The sequence below is a fragment of the Aspergillus stella-maris genome, assembly GCF_047715825.1.
Source record: "Aspergillus stella-maris strain CBS 113639 unplaced genomic scaffold BDV14scaffold_3, whole genome shotgun sequence".
Lineage (NCBI taxonomy): Eukaryota > Fungi > Ascomycota > Eurotiomycetes > Eurotiales > Aspergillaceae > Aspergillus > Aspergillus stella-maris.
The window spans coordinates 998902-1012800 of record NW_027396797.1 but is presented as its reverse complement, the minus strand read 5'-3'; the positions used below and the strand labels follow the sequence as shown (position 1 = coordinate 1012800).

The following is a 13899-nucleotide window of genomic DNA, read 5'->3' as shown; positions in this document are numbered from 1 at the left end:
GGTAGCCATCCTGGCTGTGTAAAAGAAGAGCCAGGGTCACACAGGCGCAGAATACCCCTGCAGTGGCTTTGATCAGCTTAAGATTCCAGCGGGCCAACATAGTGAACACTTTGAACGTTTATCCAAGGGCCCCTGAAAGTGGTGTCTTCACTACATTTGTATGAGCCCTGTGAATTTTTATGTTGCCTTTAGCGGTGTCTGCCAAATGCGTTGACAACCTGCATTCCAGTCTGGGTACAACCAGCGCAAGCGGCGAAGAGTATATGGCAGCCTCAGGCATGAGGATCCAGGAACCAAATGAACCATCAGCCCCACACAGTCCAATTATAGATCACGGGACCCATCGCCTTTGGATCCGGAACGTCTGGGGGTCCAAGCTCCAAGCCGCTTCCGGAGCTCACCACCACATTTCGTACCTTTGCTGGTCTTACAATCCCATGCGTTGCTCTTCTTTGAAGCATTCATTCAACTTAAGAGCTGTTCAGATGCTTCAGGTGCTAGGATGTAGACATACAATGACGTCAGACCACCTTATCAAATAAACCGCGACCGAGCATTTCTCCGATCAGTGGACCAGCGCTTGGTACTGCGCATTTCACTGGCTCATGGCTCTGGCAAGCAACGACAGCTGGCACCGCCCTCATGGCTACCCCACGTTACCCCTCCATCCTGAACCTTGCCTTCAGGCCTGCTCACTGTAACATTCATCCCGGTTCGTTGCTTCTATTGAGCGTACCGACAAGATGTCAGCTCTTGTATTACCCCCCAAAGACATCCACCGCGCCTGGTGGAAAGAGAGCTCCGTTTACCAGATTTGGCCGGCATCATACAAAGACTCTAACGATGATGGCGTCGGCGATATTCCCGGTATCGTTTCGAAGCTCGACTACATTCGCGACCTTGGAGTCGATATCGTCTGGCTATGTCCATCGTACAAATCACCCCAGGTAGACATGGGATACGATATCGCCGACTACTACAGCATTGCGGATGAATACGGTACGGTCGCAGACGTTGAGAAGTTGATCAAAGGCTGTCATGACCGAGGTATGAAGCTCCTCATGGACTTGGTGGTCAACCACACCAGTGATCAGCACGAGTGGTTCAAAAAGTCACGCAGCTCCAAGGACAGCGAGTTCCGTGATTGGTATGTATGGAGGCCTCCTCGCATTGACGAGAACGGGATGAGGCACCCTCCGAACAACTGGGTGTCTCACTTTCAAGGTAACTCTTCTTCTTCTAGCTATTTTTTTATAACTAACGATTGAAGGGAGTGCGTGGGAATTCGATGAAGCTTCGGGAGAATACTATCTCCACTTATACGCCGTTGAGCAGCCAGACTTGAATTGGGAGAACCCTGCCGTCCGAAAAGCCGTCCACGATATTGTTCGTTTCTGGCTCGACAAAGGCGCCGATGGATTCCGTATGGACGTCATCAACTTTATCAGCAAGGACCAGGCCTTTCCCGACGCACCGAACCAGGACAAGGATGCCGTGTGGCAATGGGGAGACAAGTATTACGCCAATGGCCCTCGTCTTCACGAGTATCTACAAGGCATTGGAAAGATTCTCAAGGAGTACGACACTTTTAGCGTCGGTGAGATGCCGTTCGTCAAGGATACCGACGAGGTGCTCAAAGCTGTGCGCTACGACCGCAACGAGATCAACATGATTTTCAACTTTGAGCACGTCGACATTGACCACGCTCCTTGGGGTAACAAGTTCAAGCCTGGAAGCTGGAAGCTTACAGACCTCAAGGCCTTTTTTGAGCGCTGGCAGGTCTTTATGTACGAGAACGGCGGCTGGAACGCTCTGTACTGGGAGAACCACGACCAGCCTCGTTCGATTGACCGTTACGTCAATCCTCCTCAAGCACTCCGGCAATCAGCAGGAAAGATGCTTGCTACCGTTCTGGCCTTGCACGCTGGGTCTCCATTTATCTACCAAGGCCAGGAAATCGGAATGGGCAATGTCCCGATTGAATGGCCCATGGAAGAATACAAAGACATTGACTGTTTGAACCACTGGAAGGGTTTGCTGGAGACCAAGCAATTTGACACTGAAGCACAAAAAATTGCTCGCCAAGAGTACCAGAAGAAGTCCCGCGACAACGCTCGTACACCCGTCCAATGGTCCTCAGCACCTAACGGAGGGTTCACCGGGCCAAAAGTCAAGCCCTGGATGTCCGTCAACCCAGAATACACCCAGATCAATGCAGAGGATCAAGTGAAGGACCCAAAGTCTCTGTATCACTACTGGTCATCTGTTCTGAAGGTCAGAAAGGAGTACCTGGACATCTTTGTCTACGGCAACTACGAGCTTGTCGACCGCGATAGCCAGGAAGTTTATGCGTACACCCGGACGTACGACACTTCGAAGGCTTTGGTATTGGCGAACTGGACATCCGGTGACCTCGCATGGGATGCTGCTGCAAACAAGGCAGACAAGGTCAAGGAGGTGTTGCTGGACAGCTACGAGGCTGTGAGCGATGCAAAGGGAAGATTCTCAGGTGGTCAATGGACCCTCCGACCGTACGAGTCGGTTGTCATCTTGCTAGAGTAGATACTAGATCTCGTTATCTTGAGACGGATCGAACTTTATAGAATCAAGAAGGCATTTCAGGCAAGACATCAGTCGCTCCTTAGTAGACCCACAAAACGAGGTCATGTGACCCTCATGCTTCAGGCGCCCAGCTAATCCCGAAGAAGCGCATCTGGAGATCTCCGTCAAATCGCAAGGTAGCTTCACATCTTTCAATCCCTCAATTCCACAAAACCACCGCCAAAATGTCGTTACCTCTCCGCTCCCTAACGCGGACCATCGCCCGTACAACCCACCAACCCACCCTCCTCTCACAAATCCGCACCTCCCTTCCCAGAACAATCCGCCCGACACCGACACCACTCCGCACGCAAATACCCTCGCAATGCCGCACCTTCACTACAACCCGGCCCTGCCCCAAACAAAAAACAATGGGCCAGATCCGCGCGCGCAACTCGACCGGCCCCTTTAACTGGAAAGCCGCACTGCTGTTCATCCTCACGGGCACCGGAATGATCGTTTACTTTCGCGTTGAAAAGGACCGGCTTGAGCGGAAGCGCGTTGCGGAGATGAGCAAGGGTGTCGGACGGCCAAAGGTCGGCGGGCCATTTGTGTTGAAGGATTTGGCGGGGAAAGTTTTTACGGAGGAGGATTTGAGGGGGAAGTATTCACTCGTATGTTTTCATATTTTTCCAATTGATTGGTCTCGATATGGACATGGTTAATTGGTTTTGTGGCAGGTCTACTTTGGCTTCACGCACTGCCCTGATATTTGCCCCGACGAGCTGGACAAAATGGCTGAGATTATCGATAAAGTTAAGGAAGCGAATGGCGGGGAGAACATCTTTGTCCCTGTCTTTATTACCTGCGATCCGGCGAGAGATACACCCGAGGTGTTGAAAAACTACCTGCAGGAGTTCCATACGGATATCGTTGGATTGACGGGGACATATGATCAGGTGAAGCAGGTTTGCAAGGCGTACAGAGTTTATTTCTCTACGCCGCGCGATGTTAAGCCTGGTGAGGATTATTTGGTTGATCATAGTATCTACTTTTACTTGATGGGTGAGTTTCCTTCCATTGGTTTGAGGCGGGCAATGCTAATATGATTCCAGACCCCGAGGGAGACTTTGTCGAGTGTATCGGCCGCCAGGACACGCCCGAGTCCGCGACCAAGCTGATCATGCAGCATATCAACGACTGGAAGAGGGAGGGGAAGCCATTGAAGAAGGAATAATCGGTTTCCTTCGTGTCCCCTGTACCTATACCAACTCCAATGTACCATGTACCATGCCATATCATGCAATATATGTACCATAGCTCTCCAATCTCACCAACTCAGCCCTCCTTCTTCCCAATAAGATTTCCACTCGCATCCCTCTCCTGATTAGCCCTCCACTCTGCACCCCCATCCACAAACTCCTCCCTCTTCCAAACCTCCACTCTCTCCTTCACATCTTCAAGTATCCCCTCAGCACCTTTCCACCCCTCCCCCCGATGGCCACTCCCAACAGCAACAACAATACTCGCCTCCTTGACCGGAACAACACCCAATCGATGCGCAATATACACGCCACCTAACCCATACTTCCTAACTGCATCCTCCGCAATACCCCGCAGGGATTTCAGAGCCATACTGGGGTACGTAGTGTAGCTTAATTGGCTGACTTGGCGCCCGTTGAATGTGTCTCGTGTTGTGCCGAGGAACAGGATGTTTGCGCCGCTTGAGGAGGATGAGATGAAGTTTAGTGCTGTTGAGGGGTTCAGGGGGTGGTATGTTAGTTCGAGGTGGATTGGGATTTGCGTTTCCGTTCTTTCTGAGCCTGTTGTTTGGGTTGAGTCTGAGGTGGTGGAAGTGGAAGGGTCGGTGAGGGGGACGGTTGTTGTTAGGATGCGTGGGTATGTGGAAGGGTCGAGGTGTGGTGGGAGGTTTGTTTCTGAGTTGGAGTTGGATTCCGGTTGAGAGTGCGATTGAGGTTCTGGTCTGTTCGACATCTTTGATTGCGGTTGTGGTTGTTGTAGAGGTCAAGAGCACTTGGTGAGGGGAACTTTTGATATGACGGAATAAGGTGGGATGAGTTGGAGATGCGTGCCTCGTTTACCAGGCTGCAAGTTTCTTGCCTTGTCATGCTCTTCCCATGGGAACCGTAATAAGGAGACAATGTTCAATTCAAAGACTTTTATTGAGGCATCCACGGTCGTATCATCACTATAATTACAAGATTACTCCCGCTTCCTGCTCCCGAGTCTATGCGCATTGTGACATCCAAATAATTGAGAGCAGGAAAAATAACAGAAAAAGCACAAGCAACTGAATGCGCTGAATATGCACCGGCACCGGCGAACATAGCATAACATGAAATGGAAGTAGAGATGAGATGGCACAGGGGAAAAAAAGAAAAAAAAAAAACGGAAATAGCCTAGGAGATATAGAACGATATTGAAAAATAAGAACTGAAATCACAAGCTGGCCAATCGCGCATCACGTGTCCGAACTATGTACTTAGTGTATACTGCGACTGGCCTGGCTAGCTCGGCTCGCGCGGCTGGGGGTCGTCCGGGGTTCCTCTTCTTCCAAAACATCGCTGAGGCGCGTTGGGTGACGATGGCGAGGAGTCATACTCTCCCAGCCGGATCCAACGCCCCAGCCGGATCCGCTATAGTCAACTGACTGGTCGTAGCCGGCGTATTGGGCTCCGGACGAGGGAGGCATGGTGCTGGTTGGGTATCCTTCGCTATCCTGGGATGCTTGATCGTAGTCGTCGCTCTCTTCAGACATTGCTGGAGGGTAGCGCATGGCTTGAGGGTTCTGCTGGTACCCATAGTCATCACCGGGCTCGCTGCTGCCGATACTGGGTTCGCGGCCGGCAGAGGTTTGAGGCTGGTACGCCGGGTCGTAGTAGTCGGTGTATGAGCTCTGGCTTTGAGAAGTAGGAGGCTGCGGTGCCGGGGGGTAGCCTTGTCCAGTGGACCGTTGGCCTTCAACAAATGGATCAGTGCCGACAGGCGAGACAGGAGTCTCCCCGTACAAGTGCTCCGACGTGCTCTGGCCATCTCCAGTATAGGGACCCTCGCGCGTCGGTGGGCGGGCCGGATCCCGTCGAGGCATGCCTGAGATCATTGGAACGACCTGGACTCCGCCAACTAAGGTAGGCTCGCCGTTGCGCAGAGAGTTTGTGCGGTCCCGCTCTTCTTGTTCTCGGCGGCCGAGCTCCTCCCAGGCTCGACGAGCCTCGTCCTTGGAAATCTGGAGCTCGCGACGCATCTCTTTGAGCATGTCCTCAATACGAGCTTTGTCGCTCTCAGCCTTTTGCACCGCAGCGGTCGCTTCAGTTCGAGCCTGTCGCTCGACCCGGACCTGTCGCTCAAGTTCACCTTGCAATTCTTTGGAGCGCTCTTGTTCAGCACGCGTGTCAAAGAACCACCGCTGGAACTTGCGTTCGGAGGAAGCACGCAGGCGTTGGAGTTCAACAACAGCATGGAACAAATTGGCACCGGCTGCACTGAGGTCGGTCACTTGACGGGCCATTTGCTGGTTGATGGGATCCGACTCGAGGGTTTCGTTGTTGTCTTTGAGTTTTCGGATCCAGTAGCTAGTCAAGCCCTCCCAGTGGGATGAAAGGGTCTCCCATCGCTCAAACGCGTGGGGGAAGCCAGGTCGTCGGGGTTGTTGTTGCGCTGTTTGTTGCGCCTGTTGCGCCTGAGGTTGGGGTTGACTGGCCGACGGCTGCGGCTGCGGCTGCACCTGAGGCTGGGCAAGTCTGGATTGTGAAGGCTGTTGCGGTGCAGCGGCAGGTGCTGCAGTAGGAGCCTGCGCTTGAGCCGTAGGCCGTGTCGGGGATGGCCCCGGTGCTCGTCGCTGCGTTTGTCGATCGCCAGCAACGCCAGCAGACTGCTGCTGAGCTTGAGCCTGAGCCTGCGCTTGTGCTTGTGCTTGCTGTGCGTAAACCCTGGCTTGCTCCTGCTGTAGCTGTCTGAGCTCAGTAGCCTCCTGTTCCCGGTCCTTTGCTTCCTGCTCCGCTTTCTTGCGAGCCTCTCTATCCCGACGTTGTCTCATGATATCAGTGGGAGTTCGCACACCGCTGGCAGGGTGCGGATTGACAGGAATAGGACCTTGAGCCGCCTTGGAAGCTCCATTGTGACTACGGCCATTGCCCCCAATCCCAGATGCAGCGGGGCCTACAATGTCAGCCATGGAAGCATTCACTTCGTCCCAGTCGGGGGTAAATGGAAACGGCCTTCGAATAGCTTCCTCTAAAGTCCAGAGAATTGCAGACGCAGTGTGAGAAGAAACTCGTGAAGATCGTCGAGGCCAATATGCTCCGTTGGGCTGGATATTGTCGTCAATTTCAACGTCACTGTCCTCTTCTGTTCTTGTCTGGGAAACCGTCGGTCGTACGGCAGGGCGCGTTTGTTCGGTGGCGGGCCGGACTAGTACAGGGATCGTTTGCTCAATCTGAAAAGGGCGTCCCGATGCATCTACCGAGCCAGGGCGTCGAGGAGAATAGCGGGATGTCCTCCGTAGCCGAGGATGGTTATCGAGGGCGCTCGAGGGGCGATAAGGCGGGTAATTAGGATTAGGAGCAGCCTGCTGCTGGCGTTGCTGCGATTGAAAAGTAAACTGGTCGTGAACGTCGTGTGTCTCGTCAAGCGTACGGTGGTGGTGGTGATGCACCGCTGAGGTTGGTGTGTGTGTTGGCGGCGGAAGTGACGACAACGTGAGCCTCGGAAGTAATCGAGGGCAATAGTCTCAGTCTGGAGACGAAAGCACCGGGAATGTGGGTAGCTAGCTTAAAGAAGGCAGGGAGATGGAGATGTCCCCTGAGATCTCAAAGGAGAGGACAGCTCAGAGCGCACTGAGCAAGGACGGAATCGCGCAGTGGCTGGTCGAATGAGCGGCTTTTGCTGCGGAATTGCGATGGCTGGGTGGGAGATCAAACGCTGCAGAACGGGCTCCTGCTCCTAGACCCCAACCAGCACTTGAAAGAGCCCGTGGCGGTCATAGAGCAGAGCTGGCCGGGCTCAATGGCTGCTGGGGGTGGAAATACAGCCGTGAGAAGACGGTGATGGTGAGAGCGACGGTGGTTGAGAAAGAGTAGAGAAGGCACTTGGAGAAGTCGAGGGCGACACTGAGAAGCGCCTTGGTGGTCGGTATCGCGGCCGTCACGTAATATTGGGCCGCGCTGAGGGTGCACCGACTGTGCCCAATTATTGAGATACCCGCTGTTCCGCTCGGGTATCGTAATTTATCCTCCAACTATCGAAGCGTCGCGACGTTCTTGAGACCTCTCACCTCGCAAGTTTCTCCTCGACGCTGTACAAATGAAAGCAGCCAGTTCGTCGTGTTCTTTATATAATCAAAAACGGTGGATTGGTTCTTACTGGACCCAGCAAGGACCGGACTGCCTTGCCTCTACAGGCTAATTCCGAACGCACGGAACTCATCTGAGGACAGGAAAGACTCGATTCAACGATTAAGCGCCGTCTACGATTGAAGTTTGGAGAATGCCATTTTGTTGAGTCTAACATTCATACCACAATGTTCCAGCCCGATGAGCTGGCAGTCGAGGCACCCAGTCAGAAGAACTGGCGCCGTTTGTCTGCAGGATTGCAATCCTACCTAACCCAAGGGTCTGATGCTAATGCCTGGTCCTAGCTCTCGAACGCGGCACGACTTTTTCTCTATCAAGGCCATGTACTCCACAGACACGACGCCTCGAGCACAAACTCTGCTCGAAAATAATTTCCGCTGAACGAGAATCTCAATCACCAGCTGTGTTTACATCTCCTTTACTCTGCCTCTCATTAAACAGCCACAATCAAGGAGCTGCGGATCTATACCAACCTCATCGCCTAGAACATCAAACAATCTTCGAAACAGAGGTTGCCTTGCGACAAGCACGGGTTGAATCATCACGATCAGCAAATCACGAACGTGATTCACTGGTTCTCCCGCAAGGAGGCCCGGTTCCTCGGGTTCCTCGGTCGATCCAAGAAATATCGAATAGTACCTTGCAGGGTGTCTTATACCAGGGTTTTGGCTCGTCGGGATTTGGTCTTCCACAATAACACCACAACCACTCGTGGCTTATTGCACTCCTTCAGTCTCCCGAATTCTATGGCTGGACGAGTACGCTGTAATCTTCATCATTGCTATCCACTTACCCTCAGTCTAAAGACTAGTTGATCCTTCCGGCACGGGCCAACTCTTGGCCTCCAACCTACTCCGTCTTCAGGTCATGTCTTCCAGCCTCAATAGACCAAGCTACTAACGCAATCCCGCAGACCAAGAATGTGGAGTACATACAGCGTACACTGAACAAAAGTACACATCCCCAAGAAGGCAACAAGCTCCAGCTCCAGCTCCAGCTCCAGCTCCAGTGAACAAAGCCACTCCATCCCGAAAATGAGGAAGAGATGGGAAGGGAAATACCGCCAGCACCCTTCCCGTGGGTCCCTAAGCCAGCGAAAGCACAACCTGCAGCCGGTGTGGATCGAGCCGCTACATCCTTCTTCAAAGAGACGCATGCAGATGCATCTACATGTAAGAGGCGCAAAGAATGTTCTGCCTGAAGTTAGTTCCGGGAATTGCTTGGATCTTGCATATTCTTGCCGTAGAAACTAGAAAGGTGCAAATCTTCAGCTGGGCTGGTGATATCGAGGAATAGGGTTCTGTAGATGCAGCGTTGCAGTACAGAGAGCCAACAGTAGCCCCAGATCGAAATCTACAGGATTCGATCCTGTTCGTCGGGAGTATTTACCGCAGGCAGCTGGAAACTCAGAGCAAGCCATTGACGGGGTCTGCAATGTTCAGTCTGCGTGCCTTGTCCGCATGGGTTTATTTCGTAGTAGGTGGCATCAGTATCGGGACCGGAGGACGGCGTGGCGGATCCGCGATATGAGATCTATCAGATTTTGATAATGCCGGCTCAGATGTCAGAATCTGATCGATTGATATCACATGAGTCAGTTTGGTTGAGGCTGTGTAGTCGCTAGTCAGGACTTTGTGTAGCCTGTCTTTCAATTGTTGGTGGTTGTCCCATCTAATGTTCGGGGTAGGCGAGGCAGGGCTGGGAATATATTTTGGTGCCTGGTCTGGACCGCAGAAAACTTACCAGTGCTCTGGTTCTTGAGCACACTACATATAATATTCGACGAAGCACGAGTAAAAATCCTATCACGGTGCATGATTTCGATCTGGACTGGCTATTTGTCACGGTAGTTTGTTTTTATATGCGAATTGGCAGTGATGATGCTTCGCTAATCGCTAGTAGTTCCTGGAATGAGGTACCACTGCGAGTCTTGTGAGAGACAAGAAAACCCCCGATGGAAGTGCCCGATCCGCTGACTGACTCGGTAGACTAAATGTTGATGCCTATAAACGGAGTCTTATGTCCGTCTCGTACATTGGATATGAGTCTATTGCTTCTCATTCGCCCGCAGGTGTTCGCCTTGTCGTTGGGATTTGTGCAACGCCATATCGACGAGATCCATGTGATTTGCTATACACTGATCGAGACGAAGCTTGAAATCTGGGATACCCAGGAACCCGGTACCACCGATCATCCAGTCGGTACTCACCGCACATGTCTGTAAACAGGTAATTAGGTAGCACAATGACTGGCATATTGGCGCCTGTCATGATCTCGGCTTGTGCGCTGTCAGCGCGGGGTGAGATATCCATATCGATCGTTCGAGACATCTATTCTCATGAAGAGCTCAGTAATAGTGCAGAATACTGTTTGTAAGTTCTGACTCTGAAAAAAGTACCGAGTCAAACTATTCTGCTCTATGCATCGAGTCGATCCCATGCAGGTAAGCAAAACCGATGGACAGTGCATGTCGATAACCGTCATAAACACCTGCAGGCTGAAGAATGCGGATGACGCACCTCGGTCTCCCCAAGGAACTGCTGGGTCTGGACTCTGAAGCACACGTTCCCTGACTTGATGCTGCTTTACTATTGCTGGAGACCGCACTAGCTCGCTGCTGGCCTTGGTCGAGCTTATGCAGGAGCTGACTCGTAGATCATGATATAGGCCGAAAGACTACCAGGGTAGACCATGGCGACAGCTGAGCCAGACTGCTGGAATCGCTGGAGCTGAATTGAATTGCTGCTGTCGTACATAGATTTTGGACGCTAATTGGTAGGTGATTCAAGATTCGATGCATCAGGCGCCAGACGACTTAAAAATGTCCGCGGTGAAGGATCAAGAGGGTTCACGAGAGGTCAGATTTTAGATTTGGAGCAAACAAAAGCAAGCTGGTTGGGTGTATTGTGAAGATTTTTCTCAGAGTGGTGACTGCTTGAGTGTATCACAGCAACCGGAATGGACATGGGAATGCGGGTCGCATCCTCACTTCCTGGAGGCCAACAAGCTTCAATGACCGGCAGAGGCCACCGGACAATAGGATTGTGCGGTGTCTGACCTCTCACATTGGTCTCTTTGGGTATATAGGAGGCAGAACACAAGTACGTCTCAGCGTGGTACTTTCTCGCGTGTGTACTTCCTGGTTCACAAAGGGCGATCACAGCCGATCTTGCAGCACATTTGCATGATGGCTGCAGCTTATCCTTGTCCAGGTCCGGACTGGTGAGATGGTTTCCTGGAATTGATCCATAAGCCGATTGAATATTAACTAAATTTCAGTTTTCGTCTCTGTTCTGTAGGTTGAAGAACTTGGGCTATTGAATACCTTCAAGTTGCACCGAGTATTCCACATCCAAGGGAGCCACACCCAATACTGGGAAGCATTTTAAGAATCAGGAAAGAGCGCGGATTTTCTTCCGAAGAGGAGCGCTGGCGTCTCCTTGCAGCGGCCCTCAATGGCCTTGCAGCAGCCTCGACCATCCCTGGGGAAGGAGATCATGTAAGGCCCTGCTGTCTGTGCGAGCATCTTTGTTTACACAATGCCGCATTGGCATGCGTCGGCGGCTCTCTTTGGCTGGTGCAAGAGCTCGCCTTCCTCGTCTATAAACTGCTCCCTGTTCACCCCCGCTGCCCTCTGCTCATTCCTCGTTCCCTCTTGCTCCATCCATGTCCTTGTTGTTGCTGTTGTTGTCCCCTGCCCCGAGCCCTATCTCCAACTATCACCACTCAACACACGGCCCATGGCTAACGGATATCCTCGTCCTCCCGGCGGATTGAACGCTCCCAAGAGCCGGAACAGATCGCAAACCACCGTAGGCCTGCCGCCAACACCCTCGCCGCAAAAGAAGCGCGCTTCATCCTTTTATCCTCCACGGCCCTCGGACTTTCTTGACGAGACCAACCCCGATCCATTCTACCTCGAGCACTCTTTGAAGGATACTGAAAGCTGGGTATCTTGCCACCAGGGCTCGCGCAATGCTAGACAAAAGGAACTCTACTCTATGGTGTCCGTGAAAACTGAAACAGATCTGTCAATTCCAACCGCCACCCCTCGTCCGATCAAATCCCAGTCCAATATCGACCGGTCAACACTCTCGGTGGTTGAAATAGAACACCGACTAGGCTTGCAGCAGGCCGGGGCCCAGCAGTGGGGAGACTCGCAAACAGAGGCAACCCCAGACCTTACACCAAGCAGCTCATTCTCTTCCAACTACTCCGCTCCTATATATCCTGACCCAGTCGTGAAAGCCACCGAAAAGCTATTTCAACTGAAAAACCGTCCTGCAAACAGCACAAATCTATATCCTCCTGCGAGTGCATCTCAGACAACGTTGCCTACAGAGCCAGACGCCTCTTCAGATACAATCACAATGCCCCAGAAAGGCTATGATGTATCATCCCTACGGGGCAAGCCCCTACCATCCCTCCCAGCCGTTCCACGCCCTAGCACTTCTCACCCTACAAAAAAACAGCCACCCAACCGTCTCGTCATAGAGCCTTCTATGATCTCACCTCCTAGCCTTATTAACCCCGTCACCTTGGAACCTCATCGGTCTCACTTTGACCAAGCCTTGTTCATTCCGGCCAATGACTGTCCTAGCCCAGTACCTAGTCCAGGACCACCATCACCTTCAACCGAGCGTCAGCCAAAAACATCCTCAACAAGAGAACGACCTTCCACATCCACATCCGAAATGCCTGAACAGTCAGTGTGGGAATCAGACTCTGAAAACGAAGACGATCCCAGGTCTCTTCGCCGAGGGATGGACACATTGAAGAAGGTTCGCAGTCGAGTTCAACTACGAGTTGCAAAGTCAACACCGAAGCTTCAGAACAATGGCAATCACACAAACTCTGCACTGGAAAAATTTCCCACGATGCCCGATCCGCCTCCAAACAGCCGTTGTCAAAGCCCCATGAGGACTGTTCCGACAAGGTTAGGGAAAGACATCCTGCGACCGACTACCCACCAAACTCTGCGCCTAGTTGCTCCATCGACTACCTCCTTGGTACCTCCTCGATCACGCTGCAACAGCACAAAATCGCACACCTACGGCATCGATCGTTCCACTGCAGCAGCAGCAATGCAGGCCAAGTCTCGCCGTCGCCAACGCTCCACAAGTCCAGGAGTCTCCCTCTCTACAGAGCGAGAGAAGATGTGTACCTTTTGTCGGGAAGAGCGATCCGATAGAGCCATCCATCACAGCCTCGCCCTCTCCCGTCCACCGCTGTACAAGCGACTCTGGGAATCCTTACGAGTTCTTGGGTGCCACGGGGATATCTCGCCCCCGCGACCTCGCAAGGGGATGTAATGTTGCTGTTTGTTCTACGAAAAGTTTGGGACGGCGTTGTTATGGTTCACGGTTCGCCTCGCGGCACACTGCATTCGCTGAAACTATGTCAGACGACAGTACACTTTCTTTAATTTCGACCTAATGTCTTATGATCTATTATGGAGTTGGTGGTGAAACATGACTTATGACTCCGGCGCTGGACATCTCTTATGCCAAATGAGATCCATGACTCGCCACAAGACTCGATGCAACACTCTCTTATGATAGGCCCATATGCCTTGCCTCTCTCTCTTTTCTCTATCTATCATCTCTCACACACCCACAGTCTCTCGATTTTCATTGTTATGCACACAAGTCCCGAAAGAGTATTGCCTATGACTCATCTATTTCCTTACCCTATCGTGTCAATGGAATAACTCCATACTCCATATTTCCTTCCTATATATGTCCTAGGACAACAACGATTGATATATCACATCTCAACGGTTTCAACTGTAGAAGTTCCAAAGTACGATTTCCAAATTAGTTCAGATCTGAGGCGAAATCCCGGGACTGGAATTTCGGACTGCTACAGTGCCTCTGCCACCCCGCCTCATCCTCGAGCGTACGTATCCAAACCCTCGCACAGACATGCCGTCCACGTACTCGTACTTTTTTCAATGCTACCCGACACAATTAACTTTGAGTCTATG

The 13899-nt window shown here is 52.1% G+C and overlaps 5 protein-coding genes across 5 annotated transcripts; 3 read left to right on the top strand and 2 right to left on the bottom strand.

The window, feature by feature from the left end:
- Positions 1-686: 686 nt before the first annotated feature.
- BDV14DRAFT_70691 (glycoside hydrolase family 13 protein) lies at positions 687-2711 on the top strand. The gene is made up of 2 exons (XM_073777331.1): positions 687-1224; positions 1271-2711. Exons 1-2 carry the CDS (start codon positions 744-746, stop codon positions 2560-2562), a joined length of 1773 nt encoding a protein of 590 aa, XP_073633133.1. The 5' UTR covers positions 687-743; the 3' UTR covers positions 2563-2711.
- Positions 2712-2786: 75 nt separating this feature from the next.
- On the top strand, positions 2787-3778 carry BDV14DRAFT_195697 (SCO family protein; the record flags this gene model as incomplete). The annotated part of the gene is made up of 3 exons (XM_073772274.1): positions 2787-3215; positions 3282-3606; positions 3657-3778. The coding sequence occupies 3 exons, from the start codon at positions 2787-2789 to the stop codon at positions 3776-3778; spliced, it is 876 nt and encodes a 291-aa protein (XP_073633132.1).
- On the bottom strand, positions 3648-4689 carry BDV14DRAFT_70688 (molybdopterin synthase catalytic subunit). The gene has a single exon (XM_073777330.1). The coding sequence runs from the start codon at positions 4534-4536 to the stop codon at positions 3880-3882; it is 657 nt and encodes a 218-aa protein (XP_073633131.1). The 5' UTR covers positions 4537-4689; the 3' UTR covers positions 3648-3879.
- Position 4690: 1 nt separating this feature from the next.
- BDV14DRAFT_70678 (uncharacterized protein) lies at positions 4691-7138 on the bottom strand. Its single transcript, XM_073777329.1, has one exon. It carries the CDS (start codon positions 6734-6736, stop codon positions 5045-5047), a length of 1692 nt encoding a protein of 563 aa, XP_073633130.1. The 5' UTR covers positions 6737-7138; the 3' UTR covers positions 4691-5044.
- Positions 7139-11452: 4314 nt separating this feature from the next.
- BDV14DRAFT_195694 (uncharacterized protein) lies at positions 11453-13225 on the top strand (the record flags this gene model as incomplete). The annotated part of the gene is made up of 1 exon (XM_073772273.1): positions 11453-13225. One exon carries the CDS (start codon positions 11453-11455, stop codon positions 13223-13225), a length of 1773 nt encoding a protein of 590 aa, XP_073633129.1.
- Between the last annotated feature and the right edge of the window lie 674 nt (positions 13226-13899).

Excerpts from the sequence above, each read along its gene's own strand:
- BDV14DRAFT_70691 (XM_073777331.1), top strand. The coding sequence starts at position 744 with ATGTCAGCTCTTGTATTACCCCCCAAAGACATCCACCGCGCCTGGTGG. Across the intron at positions 1,225-1,270 it reads CTGGGTGTCTCACTTTCAAG|GGAGTGCGTGGGAATTCGAT; the intron begins GTAACTCTTCTT and ends TAACGATTGAAG.
- BDV14DRAFT_70688 (XM_073777330.1), bottom strand. The coding sequence starts at position 4,536 with ATGTCGAACAGACCAGAACCTCAATCGCACTCTCAACCGGAATCCAAC.
- BDV14DRAFT_70678 (XM_073777329.1), bottom strand. The coding sequence starts at position 6,736 with ATGGCTGACATTGTAGGCCCCGCTGCATCTGGGATTGGGGGCAATGGC.